This window comes from Neoarius graeffei, chromosome 8 (assembly GCF_027579695.1).
Source record: "Neoarius graeffei isolate fNeoGra1 chromosome 8, fNeoGra1.pri, whole genome shotgun sequence".
Lineage (NCBI taxonomy): Eukaryota > Metazoa > Chordata > Actinopteri > Siluriformes > Ariidae > Neoarius > Neoarius graeffei.
Genome location: NC_083576.1, coordinates 36,279,434 through 36,296,253, shown reverse-complemented (window position 1 = coordinate 36,296,253; position 16,820 = coordinate 36,279,434). Strand labels below are relative to the sequence as shown.

Sequence of the window (16,820 nt, the reverse complement as noted above, 5' to 3'; positions counted from 1 at the left end):
TCCCTTCTGCACACACACACAGAGGGGAGTGTCAGTGGTGGAGGTTAAAACTGAGAGAAAACCGATTTTTCATAAAAACACATCCTTAACTGTAAATTAAAATTAATTGATTAAATCGATTTATCGCCCAGCTCTACTTTTCCGGGTCTGCATTTAGCTCACAGCCTATCAATCGACTTCACTGTGACCTTCCTTTTTGGACCATTTCCAAAATCTAACAAGTTGATTGTTACAGTAATCCATACAAATTCTAAACAGTCTCCCCACCACCAAATTCTTGGTGTGGCTAATATATTTACTATATTGAAATGACAAGTGCCTGTATTAACAAGGTTCAAAATTTTAAAATCCAACTGTTCTGTTAAAAAGTAACAGGAAATACAAAAACCAACCTGCAGAGAAGAAGAAAGTTCACATTTGGCCTTCTCCGCTGCCTCTCTCAATCTCTGCAATGCCATGTTGTCTTTGGTTAGATCCACACCAGACTAAAGAAAAGGGAAAAAAAAAAAAAGTATGGTGGTTGGTGCTGAATAGGCAGTAGTAATACATTGCATAGCACTGTATTGAAAAATCTGAAATTACAAGTTGAAAATGTCACACTGAAATGTGTACAATTAGGAACAAGTAAAACTTGCTGCCAATGGTGTTGGTCAGGATGCTTCTATTGCAAACAAGTCCAGTTCTTCTTGTTGCTAATTAGTATACTTCACAAACCTTTAAAGGAGATACGTAGAACCTTTATTTTTAAATACGTTTCTGAGTGGATAGTATCGCCATCCTTGACTCTTGTATGCTGCATAAATGGGAATAAAAAATATATTTCGCAAAGTTGGCATTTGAGCTGCCCCGCTGAGCTAACCAGCCCTGAGTGCGTGATGTCACAGCAGTAACTGGTTTATGGCGAAAGAAATACCGTTACCGACGTGCTCAACTAAGACTGATTTGACTTCACTTAGAGTTAACCTACAATCAAACAGGATAGGTGTTATAACTTATGCAACATACATGTACATGCATTTTTCACTGATAAAACATAAAAGGCTAATTAAATAAATCAGATGAACCAAGACAACCACATTCTGAAGCAAAATGAATCTTATATTGGTCACTTAAATACAAAAGTTACATGTATTAATCTAAAATGCAGGTAAACGAGTTGCTTTGTATCCAAATGAGAGTCGCATCCTACCAGTCTGTGTTCTCGCTTCTTGAAGGCCGACCTTGTGGCCGATTGTTTTAAAACGATCTGATTCAGTTGTTCGTTCAATTCTCCATTCATTCTTCCACGCAAAGGGTGAGATATTGCTGCTGAGACCAGCATACCCAGCAGAGAAATCAGACAGCTGGTCCATTCATTCTCCATACCGAGTACTCCGCCATTACTGCTCGGCTCAGGCAATCACTAAAACCCGGGACATCACCGGTTTTAGCTACAACTGCGGGGAGGTCACTGCCCAAGTGATAATGTGTCACACCCCGTTCCGGGTTTTCGCAACAACCCTCGGCTCACGCTCCAGGAGAAATGGTGCAACTGAACTTGCTTTCCTTTGTTGTTACTGCACCCTCTTTCAATACAGGCTTATAGCCAAGAACAAGTCAATCAACAGATCAGAGGTCTTGTACGAGTCTTCAGTAAAATGTGCAGAGCAGAGGAGAGACCACTGCGTAGGCACCCAATGTGCCCATGAACAACTTGCAAAACACGTCCAAATCTTTGCAGTTTGAATATTCTTGGGCCATGAATGCAACATAAATCCACCTTCAATCATGTTGCTGCACCCACCAGCAACACATCTATGTAGGATGGCGATAAATTAGCTCAAAATGGAAGCTCGAAGTTGGAGTCAGCTCTGTGTTTTAGCATAGCGAAAGTGGCAATGAGACCGATAGCCTTCCTGTGACATCACCGCAAATGTCAAGGTCATTCACTCAGACCGCTACCTATATGAATCATTTTAATTGTTAAAAATCAGTACATTAGATTTATTGTCGTTAACACTTAAAACTATTCCTATGCCGTTCTTGAGGTCTCAAGCCACTTATAAACAAAAAGTGAGGCCATGGTTTGGTGTATCTCCTTTAAACTATACTTCAGAGTGAAGCTATTCCCAAAAAACTGACATTTCACCTTGATGTGACCTTGCTAACATTGCCATGATCATAGTAACGAGAATCTCAGACAGATTAACAGACTGATTGCTACTATAGATAGGAAATCGGAGCCCGTTTTCTGGCTAAATAGATATTGTAATTACACATTCATATGACAAACAGGAAAAATACTACTGAGGAGGAAGAGACCCTATTTTGGACCCTTGTCATTGTTATGACCTTCTGCTTGGAACCCTATTTGGATGTTAACACTGAAGAGTTGTTTTTTTTCCTTCTTTAAAATGAATTGTGCAAGCCAAACCTTAAGTCGTAGAGACATGAACATTGGTCAATAGACAGTACTCCCTCCCACTACTCAGACAAGCAAGATGAACCCAATTGGCCCAGTGGTGGCATTATAGCACCAGCCCCAATAGCCATTGAAAGAGCAGTTATGCCTCTCTCCCCATTCACCTAGAAAGAGGCCTGATATTGTTAGCCCAAAATAACTGCCCAGAGGCAAGACTTGCCTATGGAGCACTTGCATGTGACGTCACAGCCGATCCAGATTGTGACAGACGCCATCGTGTCGGTCAAACGCCATATTCTGCCTTCTACTTCTACTTCTGGAAAACCTTACTATATACAATTCTACTACAACGTCTGCGGCTACAAGCTCTCCCTACCCGTGCACGTTTATGTTTTTTGTGTGTATTTTTGCGTGTTGTTCTTCTGTACCGGACTTCAATATCCACTACAACCGTATGGACTTACTGGACATTGGTTTCCAGCAGAAAATGACAGTTTGTAGCGATTTCCATCGCATGCACAACATTCCGGACGAGAGAAAAAAAAACACATTCCGGACGAGATAGCGAGACCAGCGGGGTCTCCGTGGATTGTTATCGGAAGCAAAGCGAAGGAGGCGGTGCCGGGAGCCGAAGCAAAAGCGAGGCTGCAGAGCCGGCCTGTTGACTAAGCTCAGAAAACAGCTACTCAAATCTCCACTGCTAAGCCTCTACCTCTCCAACGCCAGATCCATGTAAACAAGACGGACAATTTGGAATTACCTTATTCTATAATCGGCTGGTCAGTGCTATACTTAAGTGACTTACCCATCCAATGAGTATTCTTGTTTACAAGATGCCACATCTGAGTCGCTGACAAATCCTGAATTTCTGTAGAGATAACTGTGCAGAGATTTATAAGCACGCAGTGCTTCACCACTGAACAGCGAGGGAAAGTTAATGAGGTAATTATACACGTCCGGGTATTCCGCTGGCAGTTCAAAATCCGGTCGTGAAAACTCCGTCCGGTAAGCCATAAGGGTCACAAATCTGTAGGTCGTTTATTTTAGACATATATCTAGTTATCTGTTCATTAGAAAAATGAGCCGTGTAGTCCATCGGTTGAAATTGATCCATTCTGTACACGAGTGCAGCAGTATTCAGCTGTGTTTTTGACTGACAAGATGGCGGTTGTGTACTTTCCAGTCACGTGACTGCAAGATCTCTATAAGGACTTTGAACCAAGCATGACACATGCCCAGTACAAAGTTCTGTGAACATCAAAGTTTGAGGCATTATAGAAGATTTGGCCCATATCTTAAAAGTTGGGTAAACAAGTTTTGTTCAGGTTGGTTAATTCCTCAGTTAATTCCACCTCCCACTACTCAGGCAAGGGAGATGGGCCAGTGGTGGCATAACCGTACAAAGTTCGACATTTTGGTCCATATCCCATGAAAGATGAGTACTACCCAAAGAGGGGGGAAAAAAAAAAAAAAAAAAAAAAGTTATTCCACAGTCTGAGTTTTCCAAACCAAGAACCACTTAGGCTCTGCCCATTTTTTCAGATGTTTTGCAGATCTACATAATATGAAATCAACCTTTTCCCCTGAAAAACCCCATTTTGTCATATTTAGTCTAAGAATTTCATATTTCATCTGAGAAATTACTCCGGGAGCACGAGACATTCAATAATTGGGGAAAAACAGTGACATTTGTAAACAATATGGCTGCCATAAATCAATCAAAAAATTAAGTGGTGCCTAATTTACTCAAACAGCCGTAACTCACGAATACTTGTGTAGGTTTGCATGAATCTTGAAAGGCTCATAGAGGACAAGATTCTGAGGTCATATGCAAAATTTGGGGCATGGCCATTGTCAGGAGTGGTGCTTAGGTCAAACAACCGTTTCCCAGGAACTGCAAGTCTGATTAAAAGGATAGTTCGGGATTTTTGACATGAATCTGTATGGCATCCCCATCAATAGTGTCGTGCAAACACACCGACTTACCCCTGACAGCACCCTGTGAGTCCAGTTCTTGTCCAGTTTTGGTCCAGACGAAAGTAGTCCGGCAAGTTTGTTGGGGTCACGAAAGTAAAACGTTTTTCGTCTCAAAACAGTACGTGTTCAAAAGAGTGATATATTTGCATCACAAAACCGCTGCCAAATAAAAAGTCAGACCTCGAAATAGCTTGGCACTATTTTCTCTCCCTTCTCATCACTGCGCACTGCCGCCAGCCACGGCTGTTTCATTCATTGTTTTAGTGATGGGAATTTCGGCTCTTCTTACTATAAGGAGCCGGCTCTTTCGGCTCCCGAGATTTTATTTTTGATTTAATTGTTGCAATTAACTAGTTAATTAATTACATTATTATTTATATTTTATCAATAGGATGTTTCCCATTTTATTTTTTAGTTTTTGTAGCCATTGTAAAGCTTTGTAAAGTATAGCATTGTAACAATGTTCTAGCTATAGAAATAAAACTTACTTACCAATTAATAAATTCTCACAAACATAATGCAAAACTGTGTTATATTACCAATATAAAATACACAGAAGACATCAACTGTTTATCCTTTATGGCTTTATTTCACACTCGACCTTGAACAAAATGCCACAGAATAAATTATGAAGTATAAATCAGGCCTAAGAAACTATGAAGCAAAGTTGGAAATTATTTTAACAAACACAGAACAATGCGCAACAAAATGTGTGGCACCTTGAGCGCATGTAAAAAGAGAAAAAAGTGCCGCACTCTGCTCCACCAGTAATGAGAAGCCGCTGGAACAGCAAATATGCTCCTGTTATAATGACTGTCTCGTTGTATACCGCAGATTAATCTGGCCATGCCAAGGCGGTTGCCGACCGAACCTGTCAATTTATGAGCGACAATTTATATCATGAGCTTTAGGAATTCACGGCAACAAAACAATGATCATGGTTGTCAAATAGACAATCATCCAGCTGAGCTGAACTCTGTCTGTCTCTCTCTCTCTCTCTCTGAGGCACTTAAGGACAAAAAACTAATTCGGCTCCCACCGAAGAGCCGGCTCCCGTCGTTCACTTCAAAGAGCCGGCTCTTTGAACCGGATCGTTCGCGACCGACACATCACTACATTGTTTACTGCTAGCAAAGTTAGCGACAACATGTCTGACTATGACGGTGAAATTTGTGCGGAGATTCAGCCACATCTTTGTTGCTACAGCCTGGATAGTCGCAAGTGCGCACCATTTTCACAAATATATTATTGTATAGGTTATAGAAGGTGATAAATTTGTCGCTGTTCTTGCTCTCAAATTAGCTTGTTAGCGCCGCTGATCTGAACTCCTAATCACTGCCAAACAATGGGAAAGGTGTTGATTCCTGCGCAGATGTCAACATGACAGCGCGCAGTGATACCGAGGGAGAGAAAATAATGCCAAGCGATTTCGAGGTCTGACTTTTTATTTGGCAACGGTTTTGTGATGCAAATATATCACTCTTTTGAACACGTACTGTTTTGAGACGAAAAACGTTTTACTTTCGTGACCCCAACAAACTTGCCGGACTACTTTCGTCTGGACCAAAACTGGACTCACAGGATGCTGTCAGGGGCAAGTCAGTGTGTTTGCATGACACTATTGATGGGGATGCCATACAGATTCATGTCAAAAATCCCAAACTATCCCTTTAAGCTGAAATTTAGTATGGGTCGCATCCATGTGGATTTTTGATGACCTAATTACTTCAAAAACAGTCACCATCAGTTAATCAGTTTTAAGCAGGTATTTGAAAAGGGATACTATTAGCGATTCTCAGGAAACTTGAATGGTAGTTTTGGGTAAGTACCCACTATTACCTGATGCAGTTTCTCAATTTGGCCACTTGGGGGTGCTACGCTTGTCTGCACAAACATCAAGTGAAAAATAAGATGTACAGTGAAAATTCTTTGGAGTCATTTGTTTGAAAATTTGCAATTTGGACCATATGGTTCTTTCCACTTAAAAGGTGTAATATGCATTAATGAAACCTACTGTTGTGAACTGATCCTAGAGTTTTAGATCAAGCGTCTACATTTTTCAAACCATATTTGATGCGACACTATAAACAAATAGATGCTCATTTACATAAATGATTCTAATATCCAACTATTAATATGCACGTTACATTGTGAGTATGGAAGTTAATATGTTGCCAAATAATTGCAAGAAGCAAGTAATTGCTGATTAGTCTTTCATAAGCGTACAATTTCTAGTGGCACCCCATGGCAAGGTGCTGTAGTTCATACAAATCAATTAAAACCAAACCCGGACAAGTTCAATGCACAGCATTTTATTCAAGCTGCAATGCTAAAACAATGCAGTGTTCTGTTTCTGCATGCTTGAAAAACTAAACCAATATCTTCAACTCGTAACAGCAACAGGAGGAATGATCTACAACTCAAAATAAAAGGGAACAGAAGTCCTCTGACTTTGCTTCCCTGAATATTAGATGGAGTAAAACTGTTGACTGTAAACACTGTTTAACACACTGTTCAACAAAGAACTGTAAAAAGTAAAACAAATATTTTGAAAATTTAACAGAACTGAGAATAAAATGTAAAGTCATTGGTCACAAACAGTTTAGAATACACTACCCCTTTTGTCTCTCCCATCATAAGCACATACACAGTCACTCAAATACATGCAACCACACATACTGTATACGCACAATACTTGCCATTATTCATGCCTGGGGGCAGCCCCACAACACCAGCAAAACTGTTGGAAATTAGCACCCGCTAAACACAAGTGAATTTGCTCAACCTACCAGCCACAGTGGTGGGTAAATAAGAGTAGAATATACAAAGAAAGAATACAATTGTAACAGAACTGTGTGACATTCCACAACACTGATTGAATCGTGACTCTGCTTGTACCATTCAGACACTTTAATGGGAAGACTGACTCCTCATTAAAGGCAATCTCCTCATTAAGTGTCCGAGTGAAACGAGACGACTTGGGTTCAACGTGGCAACTTGAGCATAGAAAGCTAACTAGCACCAACTTGAGCATAGAACACTAACTACAAACTGACTGTAAAAGGAGAATTACCTCAGGTCAAGCAGCCAAGGCTAACGTTGCAGCGCCCCCAAAAAAAAAAAAAAAAAAAAAAAAAACCCCACACCACACAACCCACCACCACATTGTATGGGTTAAGAGATCTGCAGAGAAAACCCCCAAGAGGCCCAGGCCAAAAAAAGGGAAGGTCAAATTATTATTTTTAATAGCAGCAGATTTATTCTCAAACTTATTTTAAGTACTTGCAGATTTAAAAAAAAAAAAAAAAAAAAAAAAAAATCAAACTTTCATTTTCGGAGACCAAATAGTGCTCAAGAAAAATTAATTTTCTTTCAAATGCTAGATGGGCTTCCTGCTGTGGTGACGTATATGATAACATCAGGTAGTGGTCACTTGGAGCAACTCAGTTGTTTGTCTCTTTACATCGTAGAGAGTTTTACAAGTACGCTTCATCATGTAGCATATAAATGCCACAATAATACTAAAAAGAAAGCACAAGCTGGAACACGACTACATTTATACAAACAAAATGCCAAGTGTGCTTACTCAGCTGTAGCAGACGGTCACCAACAGAAACTGGATCAGACATAACACTTTGTGCTGCAAAATCTCCCCCCCCCCCACACACAATCTACAGAATGCTTGTGGCAAAGTATATGTAATGTGTGGACTGTAAAATCTCGGTTCAAAATGGCAGCATAAAACTTTGTGGACCGATTTTTTTTTTTTAATTTTATAAACATGATCACAGCTGGTGCTGGGTAGAATAAAGTTTGGGGGGGGGGGGGGGGGGGGGGGGGGTGAGTGAATGTAAAAGCTGAGTGTGGGTCAGAATCGATTGCATGTATGCATCAGGGGAGCTGGCCTGAGGCATCACATGAAGTTCGGTGGGTCTCCGATGAAGTGCGTCTGAGCAGGACAATTCAATTCGTGACCCCTATTCATACTCTATTGGGGGGGTGGACGACACGAACGAGAAAACGGTTGTGTCCATCCAAAAGCTGCATACAAGTGCACTATACCGGTTTAGGACAGTGTCGATATCTTTAAGACAAAGACTTCATTTTACAGGTCTGTAAATGCATGTCCATGTTAGGGATGGCGAAAACTTAAAAAAAAAAAAAATCTTGACCGACCACCGAGCCTCATTAGCCGGTTAACCTACGAGTTTAAAATTCTAGAATTGGAATTATTAGAATCTATTCTAAATCTAACCGCGAGCATCCGCACATTCAGTCCCAGTCGCTGCCCTCCACTCACATTACCTTTTCTACAGCGCGAAACATTTAGTCAAACGCGGCACTGATGTCGAGGGGTTTGTATTGGAGTGGAGAACAAATGGCTCCAGCTTAGAGACAGTTTCAGTTGGCCATGATGGCATTGAAAATAAAGTCAAGTGCTAGAAGTAGTACATAACATTCAGTGATGGGAATAACAGCGTTAAAATAAAGGCTGTTATAACGCCGGGTAATCTAATTAATTAGCTACAATCGTTATAACGCCATTACCAATATCAACACGCCATTACTGCATGGTATTGAAGTTGCTCTGAAGCCATCACCGACTTGGCTCACAGACATAAAAGCTGCGTTTGTCACTCCCCCTCCAGACACCGCTGTCATTTCATTCTCTCCCCTTCCCTCCAAAAGTCGGCATCTGCGCCTTTAGTTTGCGTGCTAATTGTGCACAGCCACTGGGAATGGGATAGCTGGAGCTGAGCTGATTAGCCGCTAAGCTAGTATAGCAACTGTCTGATGCTAAGTAACATCAGTGAGTAACCAGGTTTTAGTTCAGATCTTGGGTATTATTACGTTGACATTAATATTCACCAGACTAATCAACCATCAACTTCATTCATGCGCAGTGTTCTTGTTTCTTTGATAGTCAAGAATTTCCTTGATGTTACGTACCTGGTTAACATCGTAGTAAAATGTAATCCAACACCGAGACTTTTCTTTCGCCAAGTGGCAGCTGTCTTCAACTGGGGCGGGACATGACTGAATGGGTGTTTCTGATTTGTCAGCTGTTGTCCTTACACCGCATGGCATGCCCCAAGCGTTTACAACACAGAATTCCAGGTTCTCCGCTCCAAAATCGGCAGCTTCAAAACTATTGATTTTTTTTAACCGACAACCAAAAAAAAAATTAACCGGTTGACGTTGATTCGGTCAACCATCGGTCAAACGGTCATCGGTTAACATCGCTCGTCCATGTGGCCCCAAATTCATTAACTGTTCAATTTAAAAAAAAAATTTTTTTTTTTAAATTATAAAATTGGAAGTCTGCAATTCGAATTCAGTAGCCTTCGGCCCACTAAACAAAAACAGTTGCGTGTCAGGGAAAATTCTTTATGACCGCCACTTTAAATCTGAAAGGCAGTCTACCTTTAAATGTTCAAATCACTAAAAGTAGAACACTTTTCATGAAAAAGTGTTTTTGTTTGGAAATAATTTCTTGTATCTAACTCAGCAGGGACAGCTGCCCCAGGTGATGGGCAGGGAGCAGGAACACCATGTAGAAATTGGAGACATGAGCAAATTACAAATTACAGAATCAAGCAATAAGGTATGAGAGGCTGTGGTACAGAGGAATGACAAATTAAAACCAAAATGAAGTGTCTTAGTAGTGAGGCCACCATCAGTCTTCAGAATATAGTGTTCCTTGCCAAGTCTGTAGAACTGTATTGGAGGAATGAAATTTTCTCCAAGATATTCCCTCATTTATATACAATCTTTATTTAAAAATCAGGCAATTTACTTGAGATCAAGATTTCTTTTGTAAGAGAGACCCGAGTACAGCAGATAGACCTCAGTATCTGAAAAACTTAAGCCCTTTTGAGGATTTGTCCCTGTACTTTGTCCCCCCCACCACCTCTGAAATCAAAATTCCATGCCTGCCTGAATAGAACACTACCATCTCTCCTGCTGAAACTGCATCCCCTAACCACAGGATCAGTGGCTTTGATCCAACTTGGATTGAAAGTTATACTGTAAAAGTTGTTCAAATGAGTGTTCTAAAATAAAATGTATAAACTTGAATGACCGTTTGTTCAGGTCCAAATGCTCTGTAATAGGAGCTGCAGGGAGGGGCCCTGCAGGTGATCATCCTCATCCAGCAGACCCCCTCCCAAAAAAAGCCAGTAAACGCCACATTCAAGTTTCGTCATGGCTCAAACTGTAATCCTCCGAAATGTCTACTGAAATCGAATTAAAAATGTCTGCCATTAACCAAAGTAATTAGGTAATTGCGAAAAACCCACTGAAAGATTAATGCATACAGACACCTTCTCAAATGTCAGCTCAGACTTGCGGCTCATGAGAATCAGCTATCTGACCTTTGCGACACTCCTCATAGAACCACACCCCAAGCTTTGTAGATGACCTCAGAATTTAGTCATGCATATGCCTTTCAGATTTCATGCAAATCCAATTAAGTAAATCATGAATTATAGCTGCAGGAGCAAATTAGACTATGCCTCATTAGAACTGATAAGTGGTGACCATGTTATTTACAAAATCAACATATTTTTGATGTTTGATATGATGCATCTTCCGAGTAGTGAGACAAATTGTGTTCATTATGCAAATGAGCAGAAATTCCATCACAGTTGAAATTAAATAAGCATGGCTAAGCTTTCTTTTCTAAGAGAGAAGCAAAATTGACTGTACAACTTATGGTTCATCTCTGTCTTCTGTTGGCCTGGAAACAGGTCCAGTTTAACAGTATGTACAATGAAACGTTTTAGAAAACAAATTCTGGCTTGAGTTTATTTAAAAAAAAAAAGCCACACCACTACAAAGACCAACTATGTTTACATCACTGTTCTCCAGAACATGCGTCTCAAAGAGACATCAGAGTCACATATCTCACTCAGAGGTCTGCATTGGTTAATTACAGCAGGAATTCCCAATGTCTGAATTACATACTGCCATACTGCACTCTCAGTATTGTAGCATTCAGGTGGAACTGTGTGTGGAATTCAGCTTGAATTGTGTTGAACAGCAAACGATAGTCCGCTGTATTTTAAAATCATATGACAAATCATTAAATTCTAGTTTCATAGAAGAATTATCCTTTAAAATACCCATTTATCTCCATTAAGGTGAATTTCTGCCTTTAAAATCTTCCAACATTAACTAGAACTAAAATACTGTTATAAACACAAACTTAACAGACTTGTTCAGCTTCAAGTCAAACTAGAAGTCTACTTCAATGTGTGTGTGTAAACAAAAGGAATACATACAAACCTCTCTCTTGAACTCCTTCACTATATGCCTTAACAGATACTGGTCAAAATCTTCACCACCTAAGAATGTGTCACCATTGGTAGATTTCACTTCAAAAACTCCTTTCTGGATCTCCAAGATTGAGATATCAAAAGTGCCTCCTCCAAGATCATACACTGCAATACTGTAAGGTGATGAACAGACATGAATAAATAACATGCAAAATGCCAACAACTGTAAAAACACTGCCAAGTGTTTCACACACTTACACCTTGTCCTGAGTCTTATCAAGTCCATATGCCAGAGCAGCTGCTGTAGGCTCATTGATGACTCTGAGCACATTTAGACCAGCAATCTGGCCAGCATCTTTGGTTGCCTGTAATGAGTATATTGGTTTATACAATTAAAAAGGAATGTGTCACAAGCTCTTTACAAGATTGGTCAGCAGCACCCCCCCCCCAAAAAAGGGATACAAAATTCATGAAAGGCAAAAAATAGAGTGAAGTAATTTGTTAAGTAAAATTCATAAGGACCAGCAGACACACTGAAGGATGAAAACTGGTATAGTGAATTCAAGATTGACATTTTCCTGGATGAGGAATAAAAATTAACACAAGTTCTCTTTTCCTGCTGAATAAGAATTATTACCTTCATTAGTATTTTGGTGGGCTAAAACAGGGCTGGATCGAGGCAATTAAAATTAATAAATAAAATTTGGGGGAGGGGGAACTTGGGCCAGGAGTCTCAAACCCACCCCGGCCACTCCAAATACCCACAGAAAATTTTGAAACTGCTGGCCACACACATGTCCACTCACCAATTTGGTAAGAAACCCTGTAAAGTATATATGCACATTTATGCAAATATCTAAAAATCAGACCATCATGAGGCACCGTCACAACGCACAAAACCGTGTAGCCACGAGTCCAGAGCTTCGGTTGTGGTGGCTCCCGAGTGGTGCGGGGGGTTGCCTCATCATCCAGAGATGGCAGGGGGTATATAAAAGGACACCTTTAATATGCTCTAACTAGGTGTTTTTAGCGTAATCAGTCATTTCGTCCTTTTATCAATCCTTTGATCACTGTGATTGACACCTAAACTAGGCTAATTAAGCCTTTGTTTTATCGTGTTAAACATGTATTGTTAACTGCGGACTTCGCTACTTTGCTTCTGGTGGGAAGAGGAACACGAGGCTCAATGTGTCACATAAGCAGGCGAATGACTGATGTAATTGCAGGAAGGCGTTTTATAAACAGGCAGGCAAAGAGTTCAAAAACTGAAGACAAAGGCAGGGTCATGAAATGGGCAATGGTCATGCGAGGCACAAACAATAGCAGAGGTAAAGACAAAAGGCAGAGTCTAAATACCCAATAAGTCAAAAGCAGAAAGACAACACACAGATACACGGCTTGATAGCATGAGCCACAAGATATGGCCCTTTTCCACTACCCTTTTTCAGCTCACTTCAGCTCGCTTCAGCCCAACACGGCTCGCGTTTCGACTACCTCAGAGCAGCACGACTCAGCTCGCTTCAGCCCTGCTTAGCACCCAAAACTCGCATGGTTTTGGAGTAGGGCTGAAGCGAGCCAAACCGAGCCGAGTGGGGCTAGGGGCGTGAGGAGACACTCCCCTGTGCACTGATTGGTGAGGAGGAGTGTCCTCACACGCCCACACACGCCCCGCGAGCACACTGGGATCTGTCAACCCGGAAGAAGAATTACGAATTACGAGAATTTCTGAAGCCTTATGCGCCTCGCCTCATCTATATGCTCTTGCCAGTATCTGTTGGCGTTGTCGGTGACAACAAGCCACAGCACCAAGACCAGCAACACTAATGACTCCATGTCCTCCATGTTTATTGTTTACTATCCGGGTCGTGAGACTACCGCTTAAAAGATCGCTGATGTCACTGTTTGCGCTGCCTAACGACATCACGTGACGTCCACCCACTTTCGCTAACTCCACCCAATGTGTCCACCCACTTCCAGCCAGCACAGTTCAGCGCGGTTGTAGTCGAAATGCAACTCCAACAGCCCCACTCAGCTCGACTCAGCCCAACTCAGCATGGCACGGCTCAGCCCAACTCAGCCGCGTTGGTAGTGGAAAAGCGGCAAAAGTGTGTATACTTTGCCAAGTCTGTGTTCAAAGAGCCCTTATAATGCACACTGCAATTGCCCTCTAATCAAGAAGTAGTGCATAGTACTAGTCGTGTCCTGAGAGACTGTGCCGAGGAGCTCACAGAGGTCTTTACAGACATCAACATCTCGTTGAGGCAGGCTGTTGTCCCAACGTGCCTCAAAGCCACCACCATCATCCCGGTCCCGAAGAAGCCGTCTCCCTCCTGCTTCAATGACTACCGCCCTGTCGCACTCACTCCCGACCTCATGAAGTGCTTCGAGCGGCTAGTCAAGCGGCATATCAAGTCTGCCCTCCCCCCGCCCTGGACCCTTTCCAGTTTGCATATCGGTCCAACTGTTCGACCGATGACGCCATCTCCACTGCCCTCCAATCAGCCCTCACCCACCTGGAGACAAAAGACTCGTACGTCAGAATGCTGTTCATAGACTTTAGCTCAGCATTCAACACAATCATTCCTCAGCAGCTCATTCATAAACTGGACCAGCTGGGACTCAACACTCCCCTGTGCAACTGGCTGCTGGACTTCCTGACGGGGAGACCACAGGCTGTATGGGTCGGCAGCAACTCCTCCAGCACCATCACATTGAACACGGGGGCCCCCCCAAGGATGTGTGCTGAGCCCCCTCCTCTTCACTCTGCTAACCCACAACTACACACCAACATCCAGCTCTAATCTCATTAAATTTGCGGATGACATGACTGTGGTGGGTCTCATCAACAATGGCGATGAGACAATCTACAGGAGTGAGGTGAGCCGCTTGGCCATGTGGTGCAAGGACAACAATCTCCGTCTGAACGTGGAGAAGACAAAGGAGATTGTTGTGGACTTCAAGAGAGCGCGCACAGCATGCTCCACTATCTATCGATGGTGCTGCAGTGGAGAGGGTGAGCAGCACAAAGTTTCTGGGTGTGCACATCTCTGAAGACCTGTCCTGGAGCAACACCACCGCATCACTGGCCAAAAAAGCCCAACAGCGTCTGTACTTCCTCCGCAAACTGAGGAGAGCAAGAGTCCCGGCCCCCATCATACACACATTCTACAGAGGCACCATCGAGAACATCCCAGGGTATCTGCACATTTTTCAAGTACAAATTTAAAGACTTTTAAGACCTTTTCAAGACCTCTAAATGGAAAAATTAAGACTGTACCATGGCAAAGAAAGTGGTAAATACGACAACTTAAAACTGTTTTCTGCAATAGTTTTTTTTTTTTTTACTAACTTTAAGAATAATGCACACAAGTGGTGAACAACAGGGTGCATCAATGGCAACTGTTAGACATGCAAACAGCTGAAGCAAAGTCGTGTGTTTTGGGCCTGCAGAACTACTGGAGCTGCAAGGAGAAGACTGGTGTTTACTGGAGAAAACACCATGAATCATTTCAAAAATGAAAACAATAAACGACAAGTAGAACCAGCTGAACAACCTTAGCTGGCATTATTTCAATTCCCAAAGATCATCTTTGATGTGTGATTTTGTGCCCGACAGCAAAATCAGTCTGAGTGTCGTACAGTATACAGCTGGCTGAGGAAGTTCGAGTACCTTCTGCATTATAGCAGGTAACAGCATAAACCTGTTTATGCAGTCATACAATCAGAGTGTTACATTAAACACAGAAAAACAACTGTCACCTTTCGTAACCCTTATCAATATTAATCAATGTGTTGTAATAATTAAACTAATTATCAGTGCAATTGCTATATCAATGTTCATTATTCAAAAATAATCATTATCTATAATCCATGAATAATTAATTGTATTACTACTAATAAAACTACTTTTTTAATAATTTAAAAAATTTAACTCAATTTTATAACATCTTAATAATCACTACTTATTAGCTATATTAATTACTAATTAATAGAGTAGCAATTATAATTCAGTATTATTAATTACTACTTAAGCAGTGATTATAAAAATGTAATTTAATGAGTAATTATCAACTACTAAATTATACTAATAAATAATTAGTGATTATTAAAATGCTATAAAATTGAGTTATTAGTTAAATTATTAAAAAAGTAGTAATTATTATTATTATTATTATTAGTAGTAGTAGTAGGTGATACAATTATTCATGGATTATAGATAATTTGTTTTTACTAGTGAACATTGATATAACAATTGAACTGATAAGTATTACTAGTAGTAGTATTGTTTACTATTATTAGTAGTAGTTATTTTATCAATGTTCACTATTTAAAAAAAATTATCTATAATCCATGAGTGTTTGTATTCTACCAATTACTACTTTTTAATAATTATTTGTCATCTTTTTAATAACTTAATTTTATAACATTTAATAATCCCTAGTACTTAATCACTAATTCATAAGTAGTAATGATTATTAATCAATAATAATTACTATTACTACTAATTATTATTAGTGGTTAATATTCTTATTATATTAAAAACACTGTTGTAGACAATAAGTAATAAAACAAAATTTTGTACAAATTATATTGTACTATATTTAGAATTATTGTATTTTCTGTAGTTCTTTTTAATTGAGTTTTGAAATAAAGGTTGTTTATATATTTATATTTAACTTAGTACAATAAACAATGTTAATTATGTAAAAAAAATGCTAATCATTATTATTAGTATTATGTCCTATAAGTCCCATTTTCCACCTGACTCTTGCGCGCATGTGCAAACCCCCCCTGCATTTCACTCCGGAGCACTTGACCTCTAACACACGCGCGTGAAAAACCAGTTTCCCAGTCCGCAGTGTCCCCAGAGCTACGTTATCGTCTTTAAACACATTTGTGCGATCCAGCACTTTTTATTGCAAACGATTCTTCTCCTTATTTTGGGGGCATGTGTCATCCCCCAACCACTTGTCGTTAAACAAACATCTTCCCATAATTGCCAACGCTTTCTAGCACCCAGGTAGCTACCTGCGCATCTCTCACTCTTCACAACCACCACACCACACCTCCTCACGTTAGTTCTTGATCTACGGAATGCACAGAAGACGCACAGAACCAATGCTGCCCCCAAAAGGTCACTTAAAATTACGGTTAAAAAAAAATAC

The 16,820-nt window shown here is 40.6% G+C and overlaps 1 protein-coding gene across 1 annotated transcript in view; it reads right to left on the bottom strand.

The window, feature by feature from the left end:
- hspa9 (heat shock protein 9) overlaps nucleotides 1-16,820 on the bottom strand; it is a 109,492-nt gene that overhangs the window by 40,670 nt on the left and 52,002 nt on the right. Inside the window, exons 7-9 of the mRNA XM_060927612.1 lie at nucleotides 11,914-12,020; nucleotides 11,666-11,828; nucleotides 393-485 (exon numbers count right to left, since the gene is read on the bottom strand). Coding sequence (XP_060783595.1) covers nucleotides 393-485; nucleotides 11,666-11,828; nucleotides 11,914-12,020 — 363 coding nt within the window. The remainder of the gene's footprint in view (nucleotides 1-392; nucleotides 486-11,665; nucleotides 11,829-11,913; nucleotides 12,021-16,820) is intronic.